Raw genomic sequence first — 26,835 nt, forward strand, 5'->3', positions numbered from 1 at the left:
GTTTTTTTATTGGTACCAACATAATATGGAAACAATCTTCATAGTTAAGTAAGAAATTCATCTGCTCCTCTTTACTTTGTATTCGAAGTTATAATATTCTGTGCCATCAGTTAATTGACTTCAAGGAAGTAAGGGTCTGAAACATTGAACTCTCAAAGCAGCCTGGTTCTTTTTTTTGCCATTGGTTTTTAAAACATCTTTTGTGTATGAGCACCATTGTCTCTAGTTTTGTTGTTTTAAAGATACTCTATTAATTACCCACAGCTGTTCTCATAAATTGATTAAAAACACAACAGACTTTTGTCCTCTAATTCCTTAGAGAAAAGTTAGCAGTTGACATTTTCTTTTTTTCATCTTAAAGATATGGGAAAGGGAAGACCAAATCAGATGTGTATAAATGTATTAGAAAATTCTAGTTTTAGTATCTAATAGATCATGTCTAGTTTTTGAATAAATTTATTTTTTCATTTAAAGCAATTGCTTGGTATACATTGCAGATGTAAGATGTAAGTAAGTAGGTAAAAGTAGTATTTCTCATTTGCCCACTCATCTAACAACTGATTTTCTCTCTAGGATGAAACCCTGGCCCGCCAGTTGGTGGAGCTAGGCTACCGAGGGACTGGAGAGAGAGTGAAAAGGGAAGATTTTGAAGGAAGGAAAGCAGCTATAGAGATTTCAAGGCTGGCTGAAAGAGCTCAGCAAAAGTAAGTGTCCATGTTCCAAATCCAGATTTTATGTTATGTTCTAGACCTGTGGAGTAATTCAATTTCGTTTGCATTGTTTAATTTAGAAGCACTGGCTGGAGCAGGTAAAACTTGGAATATCCTAAGCATGTGTTCCGCAGATGAGGAACTGAAGCAACTGTAATATGCTTGCAATAAAGCCACATGCAACTTCAAGCTACTAATTTAAGAAATATAAATACCAAAATATGGTCATCATACCAATAAAATCTTGTTAAAAAGTAGCTTGATGTTATTGGTTTTATGCATTTATATACTAAAAATATGAGTGACTTTTGCCTTAGAATTCTTTGTACTTTGAGGTCTGTACATCTTTAGTATCATTTGTGTTCTCATATTTTTCTAAGCATTAATTCATTCAACTTTATTAATAATCACTAAGTTTTGTTTATATGCCTAATTTATATGTTAGTATATAATATGTGGTTATATTAAACATAAATCTAATGATATAGGTTAAAACATATCATAAAAGAGATATATTCCTAAAGTGAACTGCATCAAACTTGTAAGGCAATTTTATAAAGACATAAGTAGTTGACAAAGCAATAATCTATTTCATTTTTAAAAGTGGATCATTAAAGTATAAATGCTGGGGAGAATAATTACTTAGAAATCAGTATACTATTATTGGATAACACCTTTAAAATTACCCAGTAATTGTGAGCATAAATTTCCATGTATGCATTATAAACATTTCATAGTGGAATGTGCTTTGGTCCTGGAACTATTCAATTAGAAGTGACCATTCTAATGGTAATTGTGTTTCACAACCATAGTATACTGACGTTTAACATACTGATATTTGGGAATGTATTAGTTTTCTATTGCTGCCATAACACATTATTACAAATTTGGTGACTTAAAATAACACATTTATGGCCGGGCGTGGTGGCTCATGCCTGTAATCCCAGCACTTTGGGAGGCCGAGGCAGGCGGATCATGAGGTCAGGAGATCGAGACCATCCTGGCCAACATGGTGAAACCCCGTCTCTACTAAAAATACAAAAAATTCGCCGGGCGTGGTGGCGGGCACCTGTAGTCCCAGCTACTCCAGAGGCTGAGGCAGGAGAATGGCGTGAACCCGGGAGGTGGAGCTTGCAGTGAGCCAAGATCGCGCCACTTCACTCCAGCTTGGGCAACAGAGCGAGACTCCATCTCAAAACAAAAAACAAAAAAACAAAACACACATTTCTTTATTCATTGTTCTGTCCATACGGCGTGGCTTGGCCAGGCCCTCTGCATAGAATATCACAAGGTTAAAATCCTGGTGTTGGCTGGATGACATTCTTATCTGGCGGTTCTGAGGATGAAACTGCCTCCACATTCAGTTAGGTTGTTGGCCAAATTCAATTCCTTATGATTATAGGGCTGAGTTCCCCACTTCCTTGGTTGTCATTTGGGGGCTAATCTTTGCTCCTAGAGGCTGCTCATGTTTCTTTTTAAGCTTTCCCACTCCCTCCAGTAACAGTGGGTCAAGACACTTTTACCCTTAAGATTTCTCCAACTTCCTCTTCAGAAGCTTCTTTCCTGACTCTGGTCCAAGAAATATCTCTCCTTTTAAGGACTTACGTGATTACACTGGGTCCATCTAATGATCCAGGATAATCTCCCTGTTTTAAAGTCAATAATATTTATATCATTGGCAAAGGCCGTTCATTTGTTATTTCTTCAGTTTTTACGTTCAGGGGTACGTGTGCAGGATGTGCAGGTTTGTTATAGGTAAACATGTGCCATGGTGGTTTGTTGCACAGGTCATCCCATCACCTAGGTATTAAGCCCAGCATCTATTAGCTATTCTTCCTGATGCTTTTGCTTCAACCCAGCCCCACTCTGACAGGCCCAGTGTGTATCATTCCCCTCCATGTGTCCTGTCCATGTGTTCTCATCATTCAGCTCCCACTTAGAGGTGAGAACATGCAGTGTTTGGTTTTCTGTTCCTGTGTTAGTTTGCTGAGGAAAATGACTTCCAGCTCCATCCATGTCCGTGCAAAGGACATCATCTCATTCTTTTTATGACTGCATAGTATTCCATGGTGTATATTCAGTCTATCACTGATAAGCATTTGGGTTGATTTATGTCTTTGTTATTGTGAACAGTGCTGCAATGAACATATACATGCATGTATCTTTATAGTAGAATGATTTATATTCCTTTGGGTATATACTGAGTATTGGAATTACTGGGTCAAATGCTATTTCTGTCTCTAGGTCTTTGAAGAATTGGCAAACAACGGTTGAATAATTTACACTCCCACCAGCAGTGTAAAAGTGTTCCCTTTTCTCCACAGCCTTGCCAATGTCTGTTGTTGTTGTTGTTGTTTTTGACTTTTTAATAATCACCATTCTGACTGGCATGAGATGTTATCTCATTGTGGTTTTGATTTGCATTTCTCTAATGATCAGTGATGATGAGCTTTTTCTTATATGTTTGTTGGCCACATGTATGTCTTCTTTTGAAAAGTGTCTGTTCATGTAGCAAAGGACCTTTTGGTATGTAATGCAACATATTCACAGTTCTTCAGATTAGAGAATGGATATCCTTAATCCCATTGATGTGAGAAAGGGGCATTCTGTTTATCACAGGCAATTTATATAAAATTTCAAGAATTTACTGAACATAGTTATTCACTATCAACTTCTATTCTTGGAAAATTGAAATGAGGCTAGTTTTCTGTGTACAATGTAATGTTTGTAATGTGTCTTATAAAACATCAGGGAGAGTCTTTTCTTTTTGTGAGAATCAGTTAATGTCTATCAGTCAGGAGCAGAAGTGGAAATATTTTTGTGAGATTTTACAAGGAATTCATGTAAATTCACATGCGATTTTATGAGTGATGTGAACTATTTCATTTCAAGAGTTATTCATGTTTAAAGTCTAAGTTCCATCCACATCACATGTCCATTTTGTGTTTGAGGATCAAAGTAGGTATTTCCTCTATGCAATAGTCTCTTTAACTGGTCAGAGCTGGAAGTCATCAGGCTACTTATGAGCCAGTTTTGGGAGACTAATCCCTATTGAGAGCTGCTAGAATTTGAAGGCCCTTTCATCTGCAGATCTTCTCTGGTCGCCTTTGTAATGGGATGGGTACCATATGCTCTCTTTTGCCCCATGTGGTAGTCCATTCCCTTCCAGGTTAATTTAGTGTTGTTGCCAGCAGGGCCAGCAGATGGTGTCCTAGAGCCAAATATGTCCTGTGCCTGTATTTGTTGGGGATCACTTTGAAAATATGCATGAACATCTGACTGCCTGCCAGCTGGCAACTTGGAAACACTTGGTTCCACTATCAGATCATCTTACATTAACTTCTTTAATATGCAGGTGAGCAACTCCAAGTAGATCACAATTCTTTGGTCTAGCAATCATAGAGCACCTATTTCGAGAAGTGCTGGTATCTAGGAGTATGTTAGTTACTCACAATAGCTTCATAGGGGAAAAAGTCTGGAGAGATGAAAGTTAAAGATATCAGGAAGGTTTATTTTGATTAGGGATGTTCTAGAAGAAGGCAAAAATGTTAAAAATTATTTTGGGCTTCTATTTAGTCTTTCACAAATATAGACAACCATAGTGTATTAGGCTCTGTCCTGTAGGCTCTGGGAATACAATAGAACACAGACTTAGTTCTCACCCTCAAGAAGCTTGAAGACTAGAGAAATGAAAGGCATAACATTGTTGGTGGGAATGGAAAATGGAAAGCAGTTTGGCAGGTCTTCAAAAAGTTCAACGTAGAGTTACCGTATGACCCAGCAATTCTACCAAACACATACTCAAGGGAATTGAAAACCTAAGTCCACTTAAAAACTCATATACAAATTTCAATAGCGGTATTATTCACAGTAGTTAAAAGGTAGAAGTTGTCCAACCCATCAACTGGTGAATGGATTAAAAGTTTGGTACCTAAGTATAATAAAATATTATTCAATCATCAAAAGGTGTAAAGTAGTGTTACATGCAACAACATGAAAAACCTTGAACACGTTAAGCTAAGCAAAAGATGCTAGAAAAAAGAAGACTACTTATTGCATGATGCCATTTATATAAAATGTCCAGAATCAGTAAATCTATGGAGACAAGTAGATTCATGGTTTCCAAGGGCAGGATGGAAGGGAGATTGGATGATGACTACTAATGAATATGAGGTTTCTTCTTGGTGTGATAAAATGTGTAATTAGATATTGGTGATAATTGCATAACTTTGTAAATATACTAAAATCTATTGAATTGTGCACCTTAAAAGGGTGAATTTATAGTATATGATTTAAATTTCAGTTCAAAAAGACAATTGCAATGGAAGATGATAAATGCAATCGTAAGTACTGTGGCAACATTTTGAAGTAATACAAAGTTAAGATTTGTGAGGGGACGTGAAGAATAAGAAAAGTTCTTGATGTTTGACCACTAAATTGATTCTTAATGGCTCAATTAGAGTTAATTGGGCAAAGATGGGTGTGAGTGAACACATCCATTTTGCCTCAATCCTACGGTAAACTCCCCTTATTCACAAATTATTTTCTTTACTTCTTTGTCTTAATTTGTACCTGTTCCTTCACTAAGCCCTTTTTTTCCTGCAAAAACTATGTCAACTAGAGGCGCCCATTTCAACTTTTATTGGGTTGGTATCCAAGGTGATGATGTAGGGCAGGGTGGGGGGATAGAGTAGATTCTTCTTTCTCCTAGCCTTCTCATCCTTTGCTTCAAAATCATCTCTGCTCCACTATTATATAAACATTTCTGATTTATTCTCCACTGAGATTCATGCCACTGGTTATAGTAGCCATAAGACAGAAGCTGTAGAGGTTGGAAGAAAGGATGGGAGTAATTTAGCGGATACCCATTTGTCAGGACAGGGAATTCTCTCCCCCAGGGACTGGCCATGGTTTTCTTGCATAAGTGCCAGATAATTTCTATTTATAGTGAGAAGTTCAGCTGATTGCCATGTGGTGGAGAGATGGAACTTCAATGTTTGTGACACATATTGAGTATTGTGTTCCTGGAGCCTAGTTAGTTAAGTAGTTATAACTGAGTCATTCCTCAGGCTGGATACTTTGCTGAATGAGCTTGTAAGCTCATCAGTCTCTTCCCTTAGGTCACCTTATCTTATTGGGAAATGAATTCACCCCTCTTAAAACTGATTCTGAGATAATGACCTTATTTTGCTAGAGCACAGTATCTGAAATGTGGATGATCGGAGTAAGTGGTAGCCCTGATGGATTGTACAATTTTACTCGTTAGCTATTGCCATCTTCTTGGAAGACTATGAGATGAGTGTTTGGGAATTACTGTGAGGATTCACTTGATAGGAGTCTCAGATGCTGTACATACATGGATCCCTATGATCTTTTTGTACTTGATGACCAGGATTTCTCTGGTGATTTAGAGTAAGGTTCTTGTGCCCTTTATTCTCAAGTATATCTGGAATAAAATGTAAAAGCTGAATAAATCTCCAGCCTTTCTTATGCTATTCAATCTAGTTACTTTAGCATCTGTTAAATTCTACTTTCTGGTATAATTTATAGTTATCTGAAAATGTCTGTTAACTTATAAAATACTTTTAATTTTATGGAGATGAGCACTTTGGGAGGCTGAGGTGGGAGAATTGCTTGAGCCCAAGAGTTCAAGAGTTCTAAATAATTATGGTGATGAAGTCGGATAAAATTCCAGTTTGTTTTATATAAGAATGGCTTTATCCTGTCAACCTTGTTTTATTTTTGTATATCATTTTATGATAAAAACTGAATATCATATACTTGAGAATTAAATGAGAAAATTTATATATTTTAAGTGTTTGGTGAAATAATTTTAACTTTTTGCTTACTTTCAAGTATCATATTTTTAAATAGCTATTCTCATGGTTTGTTGCCTTCCAACCAAAACAATACAATTGTGATTTGTTGCAGATTAACATCTCCAGGAAGCAGACAATGAGAATTAGGAGTGCACAAGGTTTGTTGAGAAAGCAACACCTGTGAAAGGAAAAGTGAGGAAGCAGGAATGAGCAGGATCAGAGCCCTAACCTCAAACTTTCAGAGACACTTTCAGCGCAGTGGAGAGCTGCACAGTACAGGTTATCCCACATGGGATAAAATAGCCAGGCCTTAGTACCTCCACTGTACTTATTGGCTGGGGAACACTAAGAAAAGTTGAGGCTGATCTTGAAAGGGTTAAAAGCTGGAGGCTATCTGCTCACCAAGCTCCTCACAGCTGGCAGAAATTCCTTTATACAAGGTATATCTGAGTGATGCATATTGTAATCTACAGATCTACTTCATGTGCACATGGAGCAGCTCCTCCAGAGCACAGAGGCCTCTCTTCATGAGAGGAAACTCACAATAAAGTCAATGGGGTGAGCTACAGCCCCTATCATTTCATAATCTCCCTCTTCCACTATCCATTCTAAATCTCCTGCCTTTGGCTATCATCTTTCCAGGATTTTGTGATGTGACTCAAAATCCTTATTCATAAATGGTCTGAGGCCCTTGTCATCCTACTCTACTCTGGCACATGTTGATACATTTGTCATCCTCATTTAAAATTTAGGAAGAGTGTATGAACAGATGCCCAGGTGGTTCACGTGAGTTTGCCATGTATTCTTCCCTATCCCTATTCTGTAACTGCAGTCCTTCTTTTTGCTGATCAGCATCAGTTACTCTTTACAAGATCATGTCTCCTTTTCTTGCCTGCTGCTTCCTGGGCACAAGATGCCCAAGGTGCCTAAGTGGCAGCCATAGCTTGTAGTTCAGTGAGACACCTGCTGTTTTCCTTGGTGAGTACCCTAGTGCATGCACGTCAGTTTTGAGTAGTATTGCTGCTGAGGTGGAGATTCAATGGTGCCTTCAGTGAACATTCTAGCACTTTTAGCTGACAGCTTCTGGATAGTGCATGCATAATATGGCCAGAGGATCCCATGTTCATGAACACTCTCCTGTACCTTTTTGCTATACAATGGGTGTATCAGTTCATTCTTACACTGCTATAAAGAAATATCTGAGACTGTGTAGTTTATAAAGAAAAGAGGTTTAATTAATTCATGATTCTGCAGGCTGTACAGGAAGCATGGCAGCATCTGCTCAGTTTCTAGGGACGCCTCAGGAAACTTACAATCATGGCAGAAAATGAAGGGGAAGCTGGCACTTTACGTGGTCATAACAGGAGAAGTAGGGCCGGGCGCGGTGGCTCAAGCCTGTAATCCTAGCACTTTGGGAGGCCGAGACGGGCGGATCACGAGGTCAGGAGATCGAGACCATCCTGGCTAACACGGTGAAACCTCGTCTCTACTAAAAGAATACAAAAAAATAGCTGGGCGAGGTAGCGAGCGCCTGTAGTCCCAGCTACTCGGGAGGCTGAGGCAGGAGAATGGCCTAAACCCAGGAGGCGGAGCTTGCAGTAAGCTGAGATCCGGCCACTGCACTCCAGCCTGGGCGGCAGAGCGAGACTCCATCTCAAAAAAAAAAAAAAAAAAAAAAAAAGAACAGGAGAAATAGAAAGGTGGGGAAGTGGCACACACTTTTAAACAGCCAGATCTCATGAGAATTCACTATTGCAAGGAGAGTACCAAGGGGGAAATCTGACCCCATGATCCAATCACCTCCCACCAGGCCCCACTTTCAGCAGTGGGGATTACAATTTGACATGAGATTTGGTGGGAACACAGATTCAAACCATATTATTCTGTCCCTGGGCTCCCCAAATCTCATATCCCTCTTACATTGCAAAATACAATCATACCTTTCCAATAGTCCCCCAAAGTCTTAACTCATTCCACCGTTAACCCAAAAGTCCGCAGTCCAAAGTTTCATCTGAAACAAGGCTAGTCTCTTCTGCCTATGAGTCTGTAAAATCAAAAACAAGTTAGTCACTTTCAGGATACAATGGGGGATAGGCATTAGGTAAATACACTTGTTCCAAAAGGGAGAAATTGGCCAAAAGAAAGGGGCTACAGGCCCCATGCAAGTCTGAAACACAGCAGGGCAGTCATTAAACCCTAAAACTCCAAAATAATCTCCCCTGACTCCATGTTTATATCCAGGGCATGCTGATGCAAGGGGGGCTCCCAAGGCTTTGAGCAACTCCACCCCTGTGGCTTTGCGGATTCACCCCCGCAGCTGGCGTTGAGTGCCTGTGGCTTTTCCAGGTGCAAGGTGCAACTTTGGGTAGCTCTACCATTCTGAGGTCTGGAGGATGGTAGCCCTCTTCTTACAGCTCCACTAGGCAGCACCCCAGTGGGGCCTCTGTGTGAGAGCTCAAACTCCACGTTTCCCTTCCTTACTGCCCTAGAAGAGGTTTTCTGTGAGGATTCCGCCCCTGCAGCAGGCTTTTGCCTGGACATCCAGGTTTTTTCATATATCCTCTGAAATCTGAGTAGAGGTTCCTGAGCCTCAGTGTTTGCATTCTGTGCACTTGCAGTCCTAACACCACATTGAAGTTTCTCTTGCATCAAGGTACTATCATGCCCGTTGTGCTTAGGTAGCCTAGGTATGCAACCGGGCTTTTCTGCATTCAGCCCTGGAGTGCACTGGAGAGCCACCACTGAACTTCTTAATGATTCTGATGCTTCAGTAACCAGCACATTTTTTATGCTGTTAATGACTGGCTATCTTCTGGGTTCCTCTATAGACCATAATCTTCTGATGGGTTTTCTGGTCTCACACAATATGTTTCTTCTAGGATTGCCATTTTCCTGAGCCTTTTAATCTCTTCCTCAAAAGTCTCTCTCTGAAATTTAGGCCTTTGAACTGCACTCAGTGTAGGCCATTGCTTGTTCCAGGTTTCTTGGAGTCACGCTAGCAGAGTTTGCAACATCTTCTGGGGTCCTTACCAGAATACAATGCCCTGTGTTCTGAGAAAGTGTCCTGTCAATAAACTCTGACTTATTTAGTCTTATTTCTGCTTTCTCTGACCTAGAATTCCCAGAATCTAGCCCAATGAGTCCCTCTAGTCTTGTTGGTACAAGTCCTAGGTCTTGCAGTGTATTTGGGATAATATTCCTTTTTTTTCTTATCAGACCTACCATGTCCCTATCTGTGACTTGACCATATTATCGGCCTGGTGGCCAGAAGTGTAACTCTGATAAGGGAACTGGGGATATCTCCTGAGGCACACACCTGCTTTTATGTGGGAGAAAGGCCTCTATTTTCTTCTTACATTGCTGCTGCTGCTGGTGGTGGGGGTTTGCTAGCTCTTATTGAAGAGCAGTGGGCTCCTTCTTTAGGCTCAGAAGATTTAGAGACCTGGGAAGGTCAAATTTTTCAAAGACATCTACTCAGTTGTCCCTATCTCATGTTTCAGGAGCTGAGATTTTCCTAATCAGAGCTCTGATTTTGGTGTAACATACTTGCCCCTGCTGAACATTTGACTGCCTTTGGAACTTAGTCACTTTGACTGTCAAATCCTGGCTTGATCTTCATCTTATTCCGCTTGCCCACTGCATGAAATGAGGGCTTCTTTGTAAGCTGGCAAATAGTCTCTGTGCCTCTTGAGACTTTGGATGCCTGAAATATCCTATTGGCTAGGGAATTACCCTTCAATGGCATGGCATCCCAGCTTAAAGCATATGAATCTTTTATATGTTTGCATATGACTTTGTCCTGGGCCTGTTTGCATATGACTTAACTGCGGGGATGTGGCCAGGGATGTGGACCTCATTACATCTTATTTGGCTTGCCCACTTCATGAAATGAGGGCTTCCTTGTAAACTAGTAAAGAGACTCCAGCAATTCAGTGCTAGAGTGGCTCCAGGAAACCTGGAACAAGCAATGGCCCGCACCGAGTGCAGTTCAAAGGCCTAAATTGCAGAGAGAGACTTTTGAGGAAGAGATTAAAAGACTCAGGAAAATGGCAATGCTGAAAGGTACATATTGTGTGAAACTAGAATACTCACCAGAAGATCATGGTCCATAGAAGAGCTCAAAGGATACCCAGTAATTAAGGCCATTAACTTTTGCATTATTAACCCATAGGGCATCAATGCAATTAACAACAACTACTTCCATTGTTCATATGTTCATTACTCTCACACACATTTTGAATGCCTGAAACATCCTATTGGCTAGGGCATTCCCCTTCAACGGAATGGCATCCTAGCTTACCACATCTGAATCTTTTAACAACTGGACCACACCTTGAGTTGGGCCTATCTGCACATGACTTCGCTCCAGGGATGTGGCTGGGGATGTGAACCTCATTACCAGAGAACTCATGGTGAGTGATCCAATCCTCAAGCCTCATCTTGCTGTTTCAGGCTGATCCACGTGCAATCTGTCACAGACTAGCCTCTCTGAAATAAAGTTAAGAATTCAACACGTTAACTGAGAAGCATTAAACATAAAAGGAAAAATGTGGAGGCAAGGTTGAACAAGGGCAGCTTTCAGACCTTAATGCCCATGGTCAAATTCTCTCTCAAACTAATGAAGGGAATGCAAAGCAAAGATTACCTGCTAGAGGGGCTTCACATTTGGTGGAAATGGTTAGGTTCTTGAACCTCCAGTTTCCTCAGTGCTTTGTGTGGGCCACCCAGAAAACAGTATGTCATGAGCTCAATTGCTGAGGCTGACAAAGAAAGAATTAAGAACCAGAAGCTGTGAGCTGACTCTACTACTCCTAGCTAGGTTGCACATCCATTATTTTTTATAATTCATTTTTGAAAGTTAGATGTATTGATTTTTAAAGTGCTTAATTCAGTGAGTTCTGACAGATGTATACAGTAGTGTATAAAGTAGTATCACTCTCACCACAATCAGGATAACATTTTCATTACCACAAAAAGTTTCCTCATGCCTGTTTGCATTTACTGTATTCTTTGTAGCCCCTGACAAACCAGCCATATGATTTCTGTCCCTATAGTTTTGCTTTTTTTTACAATGTCATACGAATGCAATCATAAATCATGTTGTCTTTTTCTCACTAATCATAAAGCTTTTGAGGCTTTTCTACATGGTTGCATGAATGATAAGTTTGCTTTTTTTATTGAGTAATATTGCATTTTCTAGTTGGATAATAGTTTGTGTACATGTCTGTTTTCCAGTCGATGGATAATTGGGTTATTTCTAGTTTTTTCCAAATAAAGTTCTATAAATATTTTACAAAGATCTTTTTAAGGAAAGATATTTTCATATATCGTAAGTATATAACCAGGAATATGATTATGGATTCATGTGGCAGCTGTATGTTTAATTTTATAAGATACTGTTAAATTGTTTGTAAAGTGTCTGTATCATTTTACTCTCTCCTTAGCAAGGTATTAGAGTGCTAGTGGTCTACTTCTTTAAGAACACATGGTACTGACAGTTAAAAAAAATTTAGCCAGTATAGCAAGTGTATTTCCCTAATGACTAATGATGCTGAGCATCTTTTTTCTTCTTCTTTTTTGTTGAGACAGAGTTTCACTGTTGTCACCCAGGTGACAATGCAATGGCATGATTTCGGCTCACTGCAACCTCTGCTTCCCAGGTTCCTGCCTCAGCCTCCTGAGTAGCTGGAATTACAGGTGCCCACCACCACACCTGACTAATTTTTGTATTTTTAGTAGATACGGGGTTTAACCACATTGGCCAGGCTGGTCTTGAACTCCTGACCTCAGGTGATACACCCACCTTGACCTCCCAAAGTGAGCATTTTTTTATGTGCTTATTTTCCATCCATATCTCTTCTTTGGTGAAATGTTTTATTGATTTTAAGTGTTCTTTATATATTCCAGTTACAACTTTTTTATCAGATATGAGTCTTGCAAATATTTTTTCAACATCTGTACCTTGTCTTTTTATTTAATAGTGTCTTTTGTGTGGCATTATTCACAATAGCAATGTCCATCAATGATAGACTGGATTAAGAAAATGTGGCACATATATACCATGGAATACTCTGCAGCCATAAAAAAGGATGAGTTCATGTCATTTATAGGGACATGGATGCAGCTGGAAATCATCATTCTGAGCAAACTATCACAAGGACTGGAAACCAAACACCACATATTCTAACTCATAGGTGGGAACTGAACAATGAGAACACTTGGACACAGGATGGGGAACTTCACACACCGGGGCCTGTCGTGGGGTGGAGGGAGCAGGGGGGATAGCATTAGGAGATATACCTAATGTAAATGATGAGTTAATGGGTGGGGCACGCCAACATGGCAGATGTATACATATGTAGCAAACCTGCACGTTGTGCACATGTGCCCTAGAACTTAGAGTTAATTTTAAAAAAGTGTGTTTTGAAGAGTGGATTTAAATTTTGATAAATCCCAGTTTATCAGTTTTTCTTTATGATTCATTCATGTGTGTATTTCTGCATGTCCTGTGTAAGAATTATTTGAATTCCTAGTTACAGGTATCTTTCCTATATTTTCTCTTAAAACTTTAGAGTTCTAGGTTTCACATTTAAGTTTGCATTAATAATTTACTTTAAACTAATTTTGTAAATTTTGTTAGGTAAGGGTCAAGGCTTTTTATTTTCTAATTTAAATATCCAGTTGTTTCAGCACTATTTATTGAAAAGACTATTCTTTTTCTATTGAATTTTTTAGGAACTTTTGTTGAAAATTCTTTGATTGTATATGTACCTGTCTATTTTTTGTGGATTTCTATTCTATTCCACTGATTTATATGTCTATCTTTATGCCAACATCATATTGCCTTTAAGCTTTAGAATCAGGTAACATGAGTCCTCAAACTTTTTTTTTATTAATTGCTTAAAATTCTGGTTCCTTTGCTCTTCCATTTGAAGTTTAGAATTACCTAAATTTGTAGAAATCATCTTGTTGATTCCTACAAATAAGCCTGCTAGGATTTTGCTAAAACAGGTATCAATTTAGAGAGAATTACATCTTAACATATTGAGTCTTCTGATCTATGAATGCTGTAAATCTCTTCATTTATTTGGGTTTTATTTATTTCTATCATCAGTGTTTTATAGCTGTATTGATCCGTTTTCATGCTGCTAACACAGACATACTTGAGACTGGGAAGAAAAAGAGGTTTAATGGGACTTACAGTTTCACATGGCTGGGGAGGCCTCAGAATTATGTTGGGAGATGAAAGGCACTTCTCACATGGCAGTGGCAAGACAATACTGAGGAAGAAGCAAAAGTGGAAACCCGTGATAAACCCAACAGATCTCATGAGACTTACTCACTATCACAAGAATAGCATGATTCAATTATGTCCCCTGGGGTCCCTCCCACAACACCTGGGAATTCTGGGAGATACAATTCAAGTTGAGATTTGGGTGGGGGCACAGCCAAACCATATCAGTAGCTTTCAGTATCTTGTAAATATTTTGTTATATCTGTCCCTAGAAATTTCATTTTTTAATGATCTTGTAAATTGATTTTTTAAAAGTCACTTTTTAATTGATTATTGATAGTATATAGAAATAAAATAGATTTTTCTCTGTTAACCTTGCATCATGCAACTTTCTTAAACTTATCAGTTCTATTGGCTATTTTTTGTGTGATTTTGTATGCAGAATATCATAAATTAAACCTTTTATTTCTCTATATCTAATTTGTATACTTTTATTATTATTTATTTTTCATTCTTTAATGCACTGCATAAAACCTCCAAGATAATGTATAATAGAAGTAGAGAAGGGGATATTATTGTTTTTTTCTCAATTTTAAGAAGAAGGCATTCCCACTGTTAAATATGTTAACTTTAGGGGTTTTTTTTTTTTTTTTTTTAGATACTCTTTATCAGTTTGAGGATGTCTCCTACTAGTCCTAGTTTACCAAAAGTATTTGACATAAAAGGATGTTATATTTTGTCAGATGATATTTTTCTGTTTATTGAAATAATCTTATGGTTTTTCAGGTTCTTTACTGTCAGTTTGTTGATAAAGTGATTTACATTGATTGAGTTTTCAAAGGTTTAACCAATCTTGCATTCCTGGGAGAAACCCAGTTTGCTCGTGTTGTGTATGTAACGTTGGATTAAGTTTGCTACTATTTTATTGAGAATTTTTACATCCACTTAGTTAAGTAATTGATTAATTTTGATGTTCTATTTATTTTTTTCATTCATTTTATGTATTTGTCTTTAGTCTTTTTGTAAGGCCTTTTCTGATTTTGTTTCAGGGTAATTCTGACTTCAGAAATAATTTAGGATGTTTTACTTGCTCTTCTAACTTTTTGATAATTTGTAGAGTTTATATTATTTCTTCCTTAATTGATTGGTAGAGTTCACCAGTGAAGCCTTCTACCACTGGAGTTTTCTTTGAGAGAAGGATGATAACTACAAACTCTATTTTTAAAATAGATAATAGGGAAAATCAGGTTCTTTCTTTCTTTCTAAATATGTTTGTAGTTTGTATCATTCAAGGTATTCGTTCATTTCACCTAATCAGTCTATAGGCATAAAGTCATTCTTAATCTCTTGTTATCATTTTAATATATGTAATAAAATCTGTAGGGATATTCATTTTTTATCCCTGATATTATTAGGTCATTTTTAATCTAACTATCAGTTTTAATGATCTTTTAAAGAACCAGCTTTTAACATGACTTGTTTTCTCTACTATTTTGTTGTTTTCTATTTTATTGATTTCTGCTGTTATTTTTATTATTTCCTCCTAGTTGCATTGTGATTAATTTGTTTTTGTTTTCTAGTGCTTTAATGTAGAATATTAGTTTATTGATTTTAAACTATTCTTCTGCTATATAAACTTGAAATTCCATATGTTTTCCTCTATGCACTGATTTAGTTGGATTTCACAAATTTTGATGTTTGATGTTTGTTTTTATTTTCATTTCTATGTTTATTTTAATTTTCACTCAATTCGAAATACTTTATAATTTCCTTTATGACTCTTGAAGTATGTTGTTTAACTTCTGAATGTTAGAAAATTTTCAAAATGACATTTTGATATTAATTTGTAGTTAAATTCTATTACGGAAGGAGAGTATTTTATATTCTTTATGATTTAATTCTTTTTACATTTATTGACATTTACTTTATTTCCCAGTATATGGTCTATCTTAGTTGATGTTACAGGTTCACTTGAATGTGTATTGCCTCTTGTAGGTGTATTCTAAAAATAGAATAGCAATTAAGCCAAGTTGCTTGATTGTGTTGTTCAGGCCTTCTGTATCCTTACTGATTTCCTGTCTACTTATTCTAGCTATTACTTAGAGATGAATGTCATTATGTCCAACTATAATTACAGGTTTATCTGTATCTTTTAAAATATTATCTTTTTGATTTATTTATTTTGATATTCTGATGTTAGATGCATATACTTCATGATTTTTTATTTCTTCTTGAAATAAAATTGAGCTATATCATTGTTCAATATCATCTTCACTTGGCAAGATTTTTCTGATATTTATGTAGACACTCAAGCTTTCTTTTAAACAGTATTTGCATGATATTTTTTCCATCCTAGCCTCTTTGAGCCTAAAATAAATTTACAAAGCTTAAAATAAATTTACAGAGAAAACTATATAGACAAAATCCAATATTGGTGACAGCTTGCTAGTAATTAAGGAGCAAATAAAATTACATTTAAAAGAATTATGACCATTTTCTTCAGAATATCATTTAGATTCTCAATTTTTTTTTTTTTTTTTTTTTTTTTTTGTAATGGAGTCTCGCTCTGTTGCACAGGCTGGAGTGCAGTGGCATGATCTTGGTTCACTGCAACCTCCACCTCCTGGGTTCAAATGATTCTTCTGCCTCAGCCTCCCGAATAGCTGGGGTTGCAGAAGCATGCCATCACACCTGGATAATTTTTTGTATTTTTAATAGAGACAAAGTTTCACTATGTTGGCCAGGCTGGTCTCAAACTGCTGACCTCAGGTGATCCACGCACCTTGGTCTCCCAAAGTGCTGGGATTACAGGTGTGAGCCACCACGCCTGGCCTCATTTTTGTTCTTACTTTAGCTATCTGCTTAAATTTTATTTATTCATTCAGTAATCATCTACAATCTCTTTGTAAGCAAAAAGTTCTCTTCTAAGATTTTGTTTCACTTTCCTTGGCCTCTGCTACTGCTTTTAATGAGAGTTTATGCATTTCTTAAAATGTTCCCTTTCTTTGGCTTTTATTACTTTGTAGTGTCTTATTTGTCTTCTAGATGTTCTAATATCTAGTATAATTGTTTTGCCATTTCCTTTACTCTCACTAATTTGGATCTCTCCCAAATGACATTTTTCTCATTTACACCTCTTTTATATTCCACTACTTTAATATGTCCCACACTTTTATGTCTTCTATTAACTTCGGTCAGATGTTCAAGCATGTCTGTTCTTCTGGGCTTTTAGCTCCATATCTACTTCTTATTGTTATTTTTTGTCAAACCAATAACGAAATGCCTTTTAAAATAGCTCATTATTTTTCTTTCACTGAATTCTACTTCCCATGCCAAAATGCCATTTTTATTAGGTAATACAATCTTTTGACCCTACAGATTTTATATTTTAGAATATCTCCAAAATCTCCTTGACGAAAATTCTAATTGGTAATGAAAATGGACTCTTTCTGATTCTTTTATTTATAATTACTCTTAACATATACATTTTAAAAATTATTCTTATAAATTGCTAATTGAGTCAAACCAATTGACTTGGTTTGTTGTAATGCCTTACCTGGTTGTTCAGTCTGAACATCCTTCATAGTTCTTTATGATCTGCTGCCCGATTATGCTTTTGGGAAATCGTTTCAAAACATTTCCTTCCTCCTGTTCCTTTTTCCTTCTACTGTCTTCCTTCCTTCTATCAGCTATCTATAGTCTGCATTCCTACAGAAGAATTTGAGGCAATTAACAAGGGAAATATGTATATCTTATAACAAAAAGATTTTAAAAGATGGAGAGAAAGAAAAGGTTGAAGAAATGGAGTGAAGCTGAGGTTGAGGCTAGTGTTCAAAATGTATGCCAGATTTAAAAGAGAAAAATAAGCTAGCCATATGCAACAGATTGAAACTGGACTGCTTCGTCACCCCATATTCAAAAATCACCTCAAGATGGATTAAAGGCTTAAACATGAAACCAAAAACTATAAAACTCTGGAAGACAACCTGGGAAACACCATTCTGGGTATAGAAATGGGCAAATATTTCATGATGAAGAAAGCAATTGCAATGAAAGCAAAATTGCTTGTCAGTCAGAAGCAATTGAAATGAAAGCAAAAACTGACAAATGAGACCTAATTAACTACAGTGTTTCTGCATAACAAAAGAAACTATCAATAGAGTAAGCAGACAATCTACAGAATTGGAGAAAATTTTTGAGAACTATGCATCTGACAAAGGTCTACTATCCAGTATCTATAAGGAACTTAAACAAATTTACAAGGAAAAAACAAACAATCCCATTAAAAAGTGGGCAAAGGACATGAACAGACACTTTGCAAAAGAAGACATACACGTGGCTAACAAGGATATGAAAAAAAGCTTGTATCACTAATCCTTAGAGAAATGCAAATCAAAACCACAAATGAGAATATCTCACATAAGTCAGAATGGCTATTACTAAAACGACAAAAAATAACAGGGTGTGGAGAAAAGGGAACACTTATACACTGTTGGGGGGGACTGCAAATTAGTTCAACCATTGTGGATAGCCACGTGGCAATTCCTCAACAAGCCAAAAACAGAACTACCATCTGACCCAGCAACCCCATTACTGGGTTTATATTTATATTCCCAAATAATACAAATCATTTTATCATAAAGACACTTGCACATATATATTCACTGTAGCACTACTTACAATTGTAAAAATATAGAATCAACTTAAATACTCATCAATGACAAACTGGATAAAGAAAATGTGGTACATATACATCACAGAATACTATGCAGCCATAAAAAATAATTGGATTATATCCTTTGCAGGGACATAAATGGATATGGAGGGCATTACCGTTAGCAAACTAATGCAGCAATAGAAAACCAAATATTGTATGTTCTCACTTATAAGTGGGAGCTAAATAATCAGAACACACAGACACAAAGAGGGGAATGACAGACACTAGGGCCTACTTGAGGGTAGAGGGTGGGAGGAGGAAGAGGAACAACAACAACAAAATAGCTATTGGATACTAAGCTTAGTACCTGGGTGACAGAATAATCTGTATATTAAAACCCCGTGATATAAGTTTACTTATGGTAAAAATCTGCATGTGTACCCCAGAATATAAAATAAAAGTTTAAGAATAAAAAAAGAAAGAAAAATATTTCCATCACATAACTCAGTATCCACCCAGAACAAGATAGTCATTGAGCAGGTGAAGCATAGATATTTCTGACTGTAACATCTAAGATTAATTTTTCTTTCAAGGAATCATATAGTGAGAACCTAGCATGACAGAGTGAATCATAATTTCCATCAGCATTTTAATAGATAATAAAATTCCAAGTTTTACAGAAAAAGAGCAACTCTGTTTTGACCTGTAGGATCAATAATAAATTTTGTAATGTTTGATTGTGATAGTCTTGACATTATCACAATAGTCTTGGATTACCTTCCTTGCTGTTTAAGAAAAAAGCAACTTTCCACTTAAAGACTCTATCAAATTTTCTAATTTTATTTATCAAAATGTATCTTTCATTATTATTTGTTAAGCAACTATATTAAACAATTGTCTTAAGTTGACATTAGCCATAAGAGACACTGCTGTTTGTGCTTTTGTTCATTCAAATGGTTTTATCTGTTTTTTTTTTCTTGTTGTTGTCATCTTTCCCTCATTAGAATTTCAGAAGACACTGATTTTCAAGAATTAATATTGTTCTTGTGCTGTTTTCGATGTCCCACTTGATTGGGCTCTGATGAGACATTCAATATAACATGGTGGAAGATCTTAGCAAGGTTTCTATAATATAATTAGTTACAAGGCTTAAGACACCATTGAATCTGCTTGGCTTTTACTTTCATTCAAAATGTTTTACTTAGATAAGACTCATTCTTCCTCCCAGGATTGTTTTCATTTTTTACATCTTCCTTTAACCATTCCTTACAGTCTCCTGCTGTCCATACAAATGCACGCAAATACATCACAGATGTGAATCTGTTCTACTACCTAATTGCTCATATTTTCTACTAACCATAGGATCAGGACTTTTAACTCATATTATGTAAAGGATGATTGGTAGGCATAGGGGCATATATTTTTATTTTTTCTGGTGAGGACTATGCTGAGAATTAAAAACAAAATTATTTAGTAGTTTCTATATTACTCATCAATATTTTGAATAATGTTGCTATTAGGAAGCCAATCTTGAGTTTATGAAGAGTCTGGCATTAAGTGAGTAATGTTTCACTTGTAAGTTTTGAATGAAACTGTCAAGTTATATCATTGATATAAAGAACTTATTTTGTCTACATTGTTAACTACTTGTGATCTCCTGGGAGCTGGGGTAAACTAGAAAGAAATAGACTTGCTGTAGTATCTGTTTCAGAGAATGAGAGGAAAAACACCTATCTAATGATCAAGTAGGACAAAGAGTTTCATGCATGACTTAGGAGAGGTAAATTGAAGGAAGGAAGGAAATTGTTCAGAAAAATTAGTACAAGAACCAAGAATTTTGAAGGATTCATTGTATTTGTTTCAGGAAGCAAAGTTGATATCAACTCCCCTTCCCACTCCCTTTTAATTTAAGCACCTTAGGAACATAGAGTTGAGTAAATGTGCTCCTCATTCTATAGCATTATTACCCTGAGTCCCTGCTGGGTTCTTTTTAAATTAAATTTTATTTTAAAATGTTTTCCCTCTTTATCCCCATTTATTTATTTATTTAAATCAATACATGAAAATTATATATATATTTGTATGTATTTAATTTGCTTACATTCATTTGAAAATTATATATATTTACGGTATAAAAGTGATGTTTTGAGATACGTATACATTGTGGAATGATTAACTCAAGCTATTACATACCCATCATCTCACATCCCTATTATTGTTTATGATGAGAACAATTAATATCCACTCTTTCAGCGATTTTTGAGTATACTACACTTCATTATTAATGAAGCCACCATGCTGTGCCATACATCTTGAGAACTTATTCCTTCTTTGTGACTGAAACTTTGTATCCTTGACCAATATCTCACTCCCCATCCCTCTCCAATCTCTGGCAACCATTTTCGTCTCCATTTCCAATTACATTTCTCTTTATCCACATACAACTACTCCAGAATATTTATTTTCTTTTGTTTTATTGTTTTCATACATTTATTTAAACATATGCTTTTCTAGAAAAAAATTGTGATTACATTTATACAGAAATATGAATTACACTACATATTCTCTCTCTCTCTCTCTCTCTCTCTCTCTCTCTCTCTCTCTCTCTCTCTCTCTCTTGATAACATTTATTGAGTAAGCCCCTGGTACATTTCATCAAACTGGATCCCAGGACAACCCTATGAGGTAGTAGTATTGTAAGCCCCATGGTACAGATAAGGAACACAGGGCTTAGAGAGGTGAAGTGACTTGCCCAAGGTCACACAGCAAGTGCATGACAACTCTTGGATTTGAAGCCAGATCTGTCTCATAGCTAGCCGTGACACTTGAGTGCCTCCTAAAAGCCTACATCACAGAGCTGTTGGAGGACGCTGTGGAGAACCGTCTGTGAAAAGGTCCAACAGATAAACGCCGAAGAGTTTATGGCAGGCCTCCTGAAGAGCAGCTGACTGGAGCCCACCAGAGGCAGCCTGGAGGTAGAGTGGGCAGGACTGCCCTGTCTTCTTTTCCAGGGAGCCCAACTACCAGCCTAGACCAGCGGGATCTGGGCTGCTGAGGCTTCAGCCATTTCTCTGTTGCCATGGCTCTGCCCAGGAACCGTGGGCGGCCCTGCCCCTGACCCCAGAATGTTGCAGGGCTTTCCAGCAGGAGAGGGGACACAGGAAGGCGGCCATGGGCCAAGGTTTATGAATGACATTCAGAAGGATTTCTGCCAGTGACTCGATGGCTCGCTTCCACTGGAAAGGATCTCCAGTCTGCCCCCAGGGAGCCTGGACCCAAACATGAGCATCAGGCCTGCCCAGGAAATGGACACCCCAGGTCCGTCACTCTGAGGCCTGGATGTAGACGGGCACAGCGAGCATGGCACATGGGCCCTTGGTCCCGGCCTGCAGCTCCGCCAGAGCCAGGTTGGAGCCCAGCCCCTGAGCGTGTCCAGGTACCACCAGCTCAGATTCCGCCCCACCCCCCCACACCACCCACGACAATGGACAGCACTGCGTCCGGCTCTGCAAAGGGCGGCTTGCCTGGGACCGCCTCGGGCACCAGGCCAGCCCCTGCGTCCTTCAGCTCCTCCAGCCCCAGGGGGTCAGGCAAGGGGGTCACCACCTTGCGCCCACCACTGCTGCCACTGCGTGGGGCTGCCCTCCTCTGGGGGGCGGGTGGGGCGCCGGGTTTGCAGGTCCTTGTCCTTTTGGTGGCTGAGACAACAGCGGCGATCTTTGAGGTATTTGTGGCGGAAAAAGCCCTTGGCGCAGCCAGCCCAGCGGAACTTGTAGTTGCCCGTGTGGGCGCGCTGGTGCTCGGCGAGGTGGGCACAGCGGCTGAAGGACTTGCTGCACAGGGCACATTTGTGGAGCTTCATGCCGGAGTGGGAGAGGATGTGGGCCTTCAGCTTGTCCGGCCGGTTGAACTCCTTACCGCAGCCTGGGTGCGTCGATAAAGGGCATTTGCATTTCTTGAAGGGCTGGTGGATCAACATGTGTCTCTTCAGTTTGTCCTTGCGGTTGAATGCAGACTCTCACACTGAGCATTTGTAGGGCTTCTCGCCTGAGTGGATGTGAGCGTACAGTCCGAGGTAATGCTCCTGCCGGGAGGACTTCTTGGACACCTGGCACTTGAACGTGTCCCCGCTGCCGTGGGTGGGCAGATGACGCAGCAAGTAGCATTCACAAGGAAACACCTTCTAGCAGTGTAGGCAGGGGAAGTTGTGAGTGTTGGTCTGCAGGTGATGCTCCAGGGCCTCTGTGGTGGGTATTTGATGATACATTTCACACACTTGTCGATGGCACTGCCCTTCTTGGGGCTGTGCTGTGACAGGAGGCTGTGGGAGTACTGGTGCACGCCCAGGTGGTACAACGAGGGGAAGTCCTTGCCGCAGAGGTGGCAGGGGTAACTCAGCTCCTCCTGGTGGCTCTTGATGTGCTCCAGAAATGTGTCGAATTTTGGGAAACAGCTTTTGACCACACGCTTGTACACCTGCTTGTTCCTATGCTGGGTCATGTGAGACTTGAGCTGGAAAGAGGTGCTGAACTTGCTGGGGCAGAACTGGCACAAGCAGGAGCTATAGATGAGGACTACATGCTTGGGTTCCGGCTTGGCCCCCTCGCCCTTGCAGACTGTGGGCAAGGCCTGGGGCTGTGGCGCGCTCGGCAGGGGCTGGCCCAACCCTGTGTTTTCCTCATCCTCCTGCCTACTGAGGTTCAGGGCCAAGACCTGTACGGTCACAGAGTTTCCAGACATGGTGCCAACACTGTGTCCTGGAGGCCATATCTTGTGGGTCTGCATGTGTTTCCTAACATTAGACTTCTGGGCAAAGGCACGGCCACATGTAATTCATTGGAAGGGCGTCTCATGGGTGTGGCTTCAGATGTGCTGCTGCAGGTCGAAGTTTTTGGTGAATGATTTGTCACAGTATGGGCACTTGAGTTTCTGAGCCTTTGGTTTCCCTGCAGCTTCCGGGAGTCCCCTGGCACCTTTAGCCCGTGGGGTCTTCAGCATTGGTGGAGAGTCAAAGGTGACCACAGTGCCTCTGGTGGTGCTGGTCATGGGGCAGCAGGGTTTGGTCCTTTGGGTTTGAATCCCTGTTTGCCAGGGCTGTAGGGGTGGGGTATACTGGAGCCTCCACACACTGGTTTGGCACCTCCAGGGGTGGGTAGGTCTGCATCCCCAGCACCTGGATCTCCACCCTTCCACTCCCAGCCAGGGGTGCAGTAGCACTGTACACCTTCACTGCACCGTTCCCACCAGGATTGGGATGTGCAGGGGGGCCCAGGCCCTGGGGTGGAGGTAGCGAGGGCTGAGGTGGTGATGGTGGGGGCAGTGGTGGAGGAGGCAGAGGAGGGGGTGGAGGCTGGGTGAGGTAGCTGGGCACAGAATGTATGTTCAGGCTGCTCTGCACAGGTCGGGGGCCCTAGGGCATAGGCTGGTCCAGGGATGTGAAGGCTGAAATGGCAAACATGTGTTTGTGTGTGTTTAACATGGAAAGTTTCTTTTTATATGTTCTTTAATAAGACAGATGATCTTACCATTTCTTTCTTCTTTATCAAATGTTGAAAGACATTTAAGAAATTTCTAATATGAAATCCTCCTTTTATGCCTGGGATAAGATCAACTGGATCATTTATTATCTTTATTATTCACTCCTGGCTTGGGTTAGATAATCATTTATCTGGATTGTCTTTTGGATTTTCTACCCAGTATTATCTGTTAATCATTCTTATCTAGTATTACAATAATGAACAATTCTTCTCTTTAGAGCTTCACTTTCTGATCACCCTACAACCCAACTTATTCCATCTCTGGGTTTGAGTTAGTCTTTCATAAGTCCCATTTTAAGAGTCTAAGGATTTATTAAAACACACTCCATTTTCATCGTTCTGATCCTACACCTGGGAAACTAAAAATTAAGGCAATTCCTAGCTGTTGAACATTGTAGTCCAAGCAAGAGACCTGTGCTTAGAGTGGCCAAAGACCAGAGCAGAAATTGAATGGCATTTGAGGAGTGAATAACAAATTGAATATATTTTGTTTTAGTTGCATCAGGGCAACAGGGATAAGTAGAGAGATAACACTTTAGCTGAAATGTTTATTTGAGGACAAAGGCTTGATTCTGTCACCGAGAAAACAAAATAACTGAATGACTCATATTCTGATACTACATTGGCTGAGTTCATTGGAGGTGTTACTTTGTGCCTTTATTGCTTAACTGATAAAAAAATAGCTAACCTTATTGAGCACATTCAAATATTCAGGCAGTACTAAAATCCTTTTATAAGCATTTACTTATTTAATTATTTAAACACATTTCATGGATGTTGAAGTTGAGGCACAGAAGGTTAAGAAAGTGCCTAAAGTCTTTCAATTAGCATGTAGTAGAGCTGGAATTGAAATTGAAGTATAGTGTCTCCAGAGCCCGTGGTGGTTTACAGTTTAATAATTGACAACCAGAGTGATTTTTCCAGATTTATTAACATAGATTTATTGAGGTATAATTGACAACAATTATACATATTTATGGTATGCAATGTGATGTTTTGAAATACATACACATTAGGAAATGATTATTATAATCAAACTTATTAACATTTCCATCACAATAGCTTTATTTTGTGATGAGAATATTTAAGGTCTTAGCAAATTTCAAGTATACAATATGGTGTTATTAACTCTAGTTGCTATTCCATACATTGTATCTCCAGAACTTACTCATTCTAGATTACTGAAACTGTATACCCTTTGACTGATATCTCCCAATTTCCCCTACCCCCCAACCCCCTGGCAACCATCTGTTCTCTGCTTTTATGAGTTTTACTTTTTATATTCCACATATAAGTGAGATCACACAGTATTTGTCTTTCTGTGCCTGGCTTATTTTACCTGACATAATGTCCTCCAGGTTCATAGTGATGTTGCAGATCATAGGATTTTCTTCATTTTAAAGGCTGAGTAATTCCCTCCTCTCTCTCTTTCTCTCTCTCTATTATATATATATATTATATATATATAGTGTGTGTGTGTATATATATATAGAGAGAGAGTGTATATATATATACACACACACACACAAAACATACATATATCCTGCATTTTCTTTATCCATTCATCTATTGGTGGACACTTAGGCTGATTCTATATCTTGGTTCTTGTGAATAATGCTGCAGTGAATATGGGAGTGCAGATATCTTTTCAACAAGCTAATTTCATTTCCTTGTATACTCAGAACTTGGATTGCTGGATTATGTGGTAATTCTATTTTTAATTTTTTAAAATCTTCATAGTATTTTGCATAATGACTATACCAAGTTGTATTCCTACCAATAGTATGCAAGGATTCCCTTTTCTCCACATACTTGCCAAAGCTTGTTATCTTTTGTCTTTTTGATAATAGCCATTCTAACAGGTGTGAAGTGTTATCTCATTGTGGTTCTGATTTGCTTTCCCTGATGACTAGTGATGTTGAGCACTTTTTCATGACAAGCACACATTGTGTAACAACATTTTGGTCAATGACAAACTGATGCAAGGTGGTCCCATATGATTATAATGAACCTGAAAAATTCTTATTTCCTAGTGATGTCATAATGCAATGCATTACTCATGTTTGTGGTGATGCTGGTGTAAACAAACTACTGTGCTGCCAGTCATATAAAATTATGTCACAGATGCTGAGGGTGGTGGCTCATGCTTTTAATCCTAGCACTTTGGTAGGTTAAGATGGGAGTATTGCTTGATCCCAGGAATTTGAGACCAGCCTAGGCAATATAGTGAGTCCCCCATCTCTACAAAAATTACAAAATTAGCCAGGCATGGTGGGAATGCCACAGACAGACACTCAATGCCAGTCAGTGTAGAAAGCTGGGAGAGGGTGTGTACCCCAAAAAGCCACAGGGGTGGAGCTACCCAAGACCATGGGAGCCCACCTGTTACATCAGTGTGACATGGAGTCAAAGGAGATCATTTTGGACTTCGTGACCTGGATATGAGACATGGAGTCAAAGGAGGTCATTTTGGAACTTTAAAATATGACTTCCTTGTTGGATTTGACTTAGCCCTTTTCTGCCTTATAGACCTTTCTTTGGCCTGTTGCCCTTTCATTTTGGCCAATTTCTTCCATTTGGAATGGGTGTGTTTACCCAATGCCTTTACCCGCCTTGTATCTAAGAAGTAACTAACTTGCTATTGATTTTACAGGCAGGCTCATAGGTGAAAGGGACTTGCCTTGTCTCAGATAAGACTTTGGGCTTGGACTTTTGGGTTAGTGCTAGAGTGAGTTAAGACTTTGGAGGACTGTTGGAAGGGCATGACTGTGTTTTGAAATGTGAGGACATGAGATTTGAGAGGGGCCAGGGACAGAATAATATAGTTCGGCTGTGTCCACACCCAAACCTCAACTTGAATTGTAATTTGAATTTTAAT

General features: G+C 38.8%; 1 protein-coding gene and 1 pseudogene across 1 annotated transcript in view; one reads left to right on the top strand and one right to left on the bottom strand.

Moving 5' to 3' along the window:
• Positions 1 to 573: 573 nt before the first annotated feature.
• Positions 574 to 26,835, top strand: part of LOC108522835 (uncharacterized protein C4orf22-like) — a gene marked incomplete at its 5' end in the record, with an annotated part of 281,587 nt that continues 255,325 nt past the window's right edge. The window contains one exon of the mRNA XM_017863276.1: positions 574 to 704. Within this exon, the coding sequence (XP_017718765.1) occupies positions 574 to 704 (131 nt within the window). The remainder of the gene's footprint in view (positions 705 to 26,835) is intronic.
• On the bottom strand, positions 21,744 to 23,878 carry LOC108522836 (zinc finger protein 341 pseudogene; annotated as a pseudogene).

This window comes from Rhinopithecus bieti, unplaced genomic scaffold, assembly GCF_001698545.2.
Source record: "Rhinopithecus bieti isolate Rb0 unplaced genomic scaffold, ASM169854v2 scaffold_68835, whole genome shotgun sequence".
Lineage (NCBI taxonomy): Eukaryota > Metazoa > Chordata > Mammalia > Primates > Cercopithecidae > Rhinopithecus > Rhinopithecus bieti.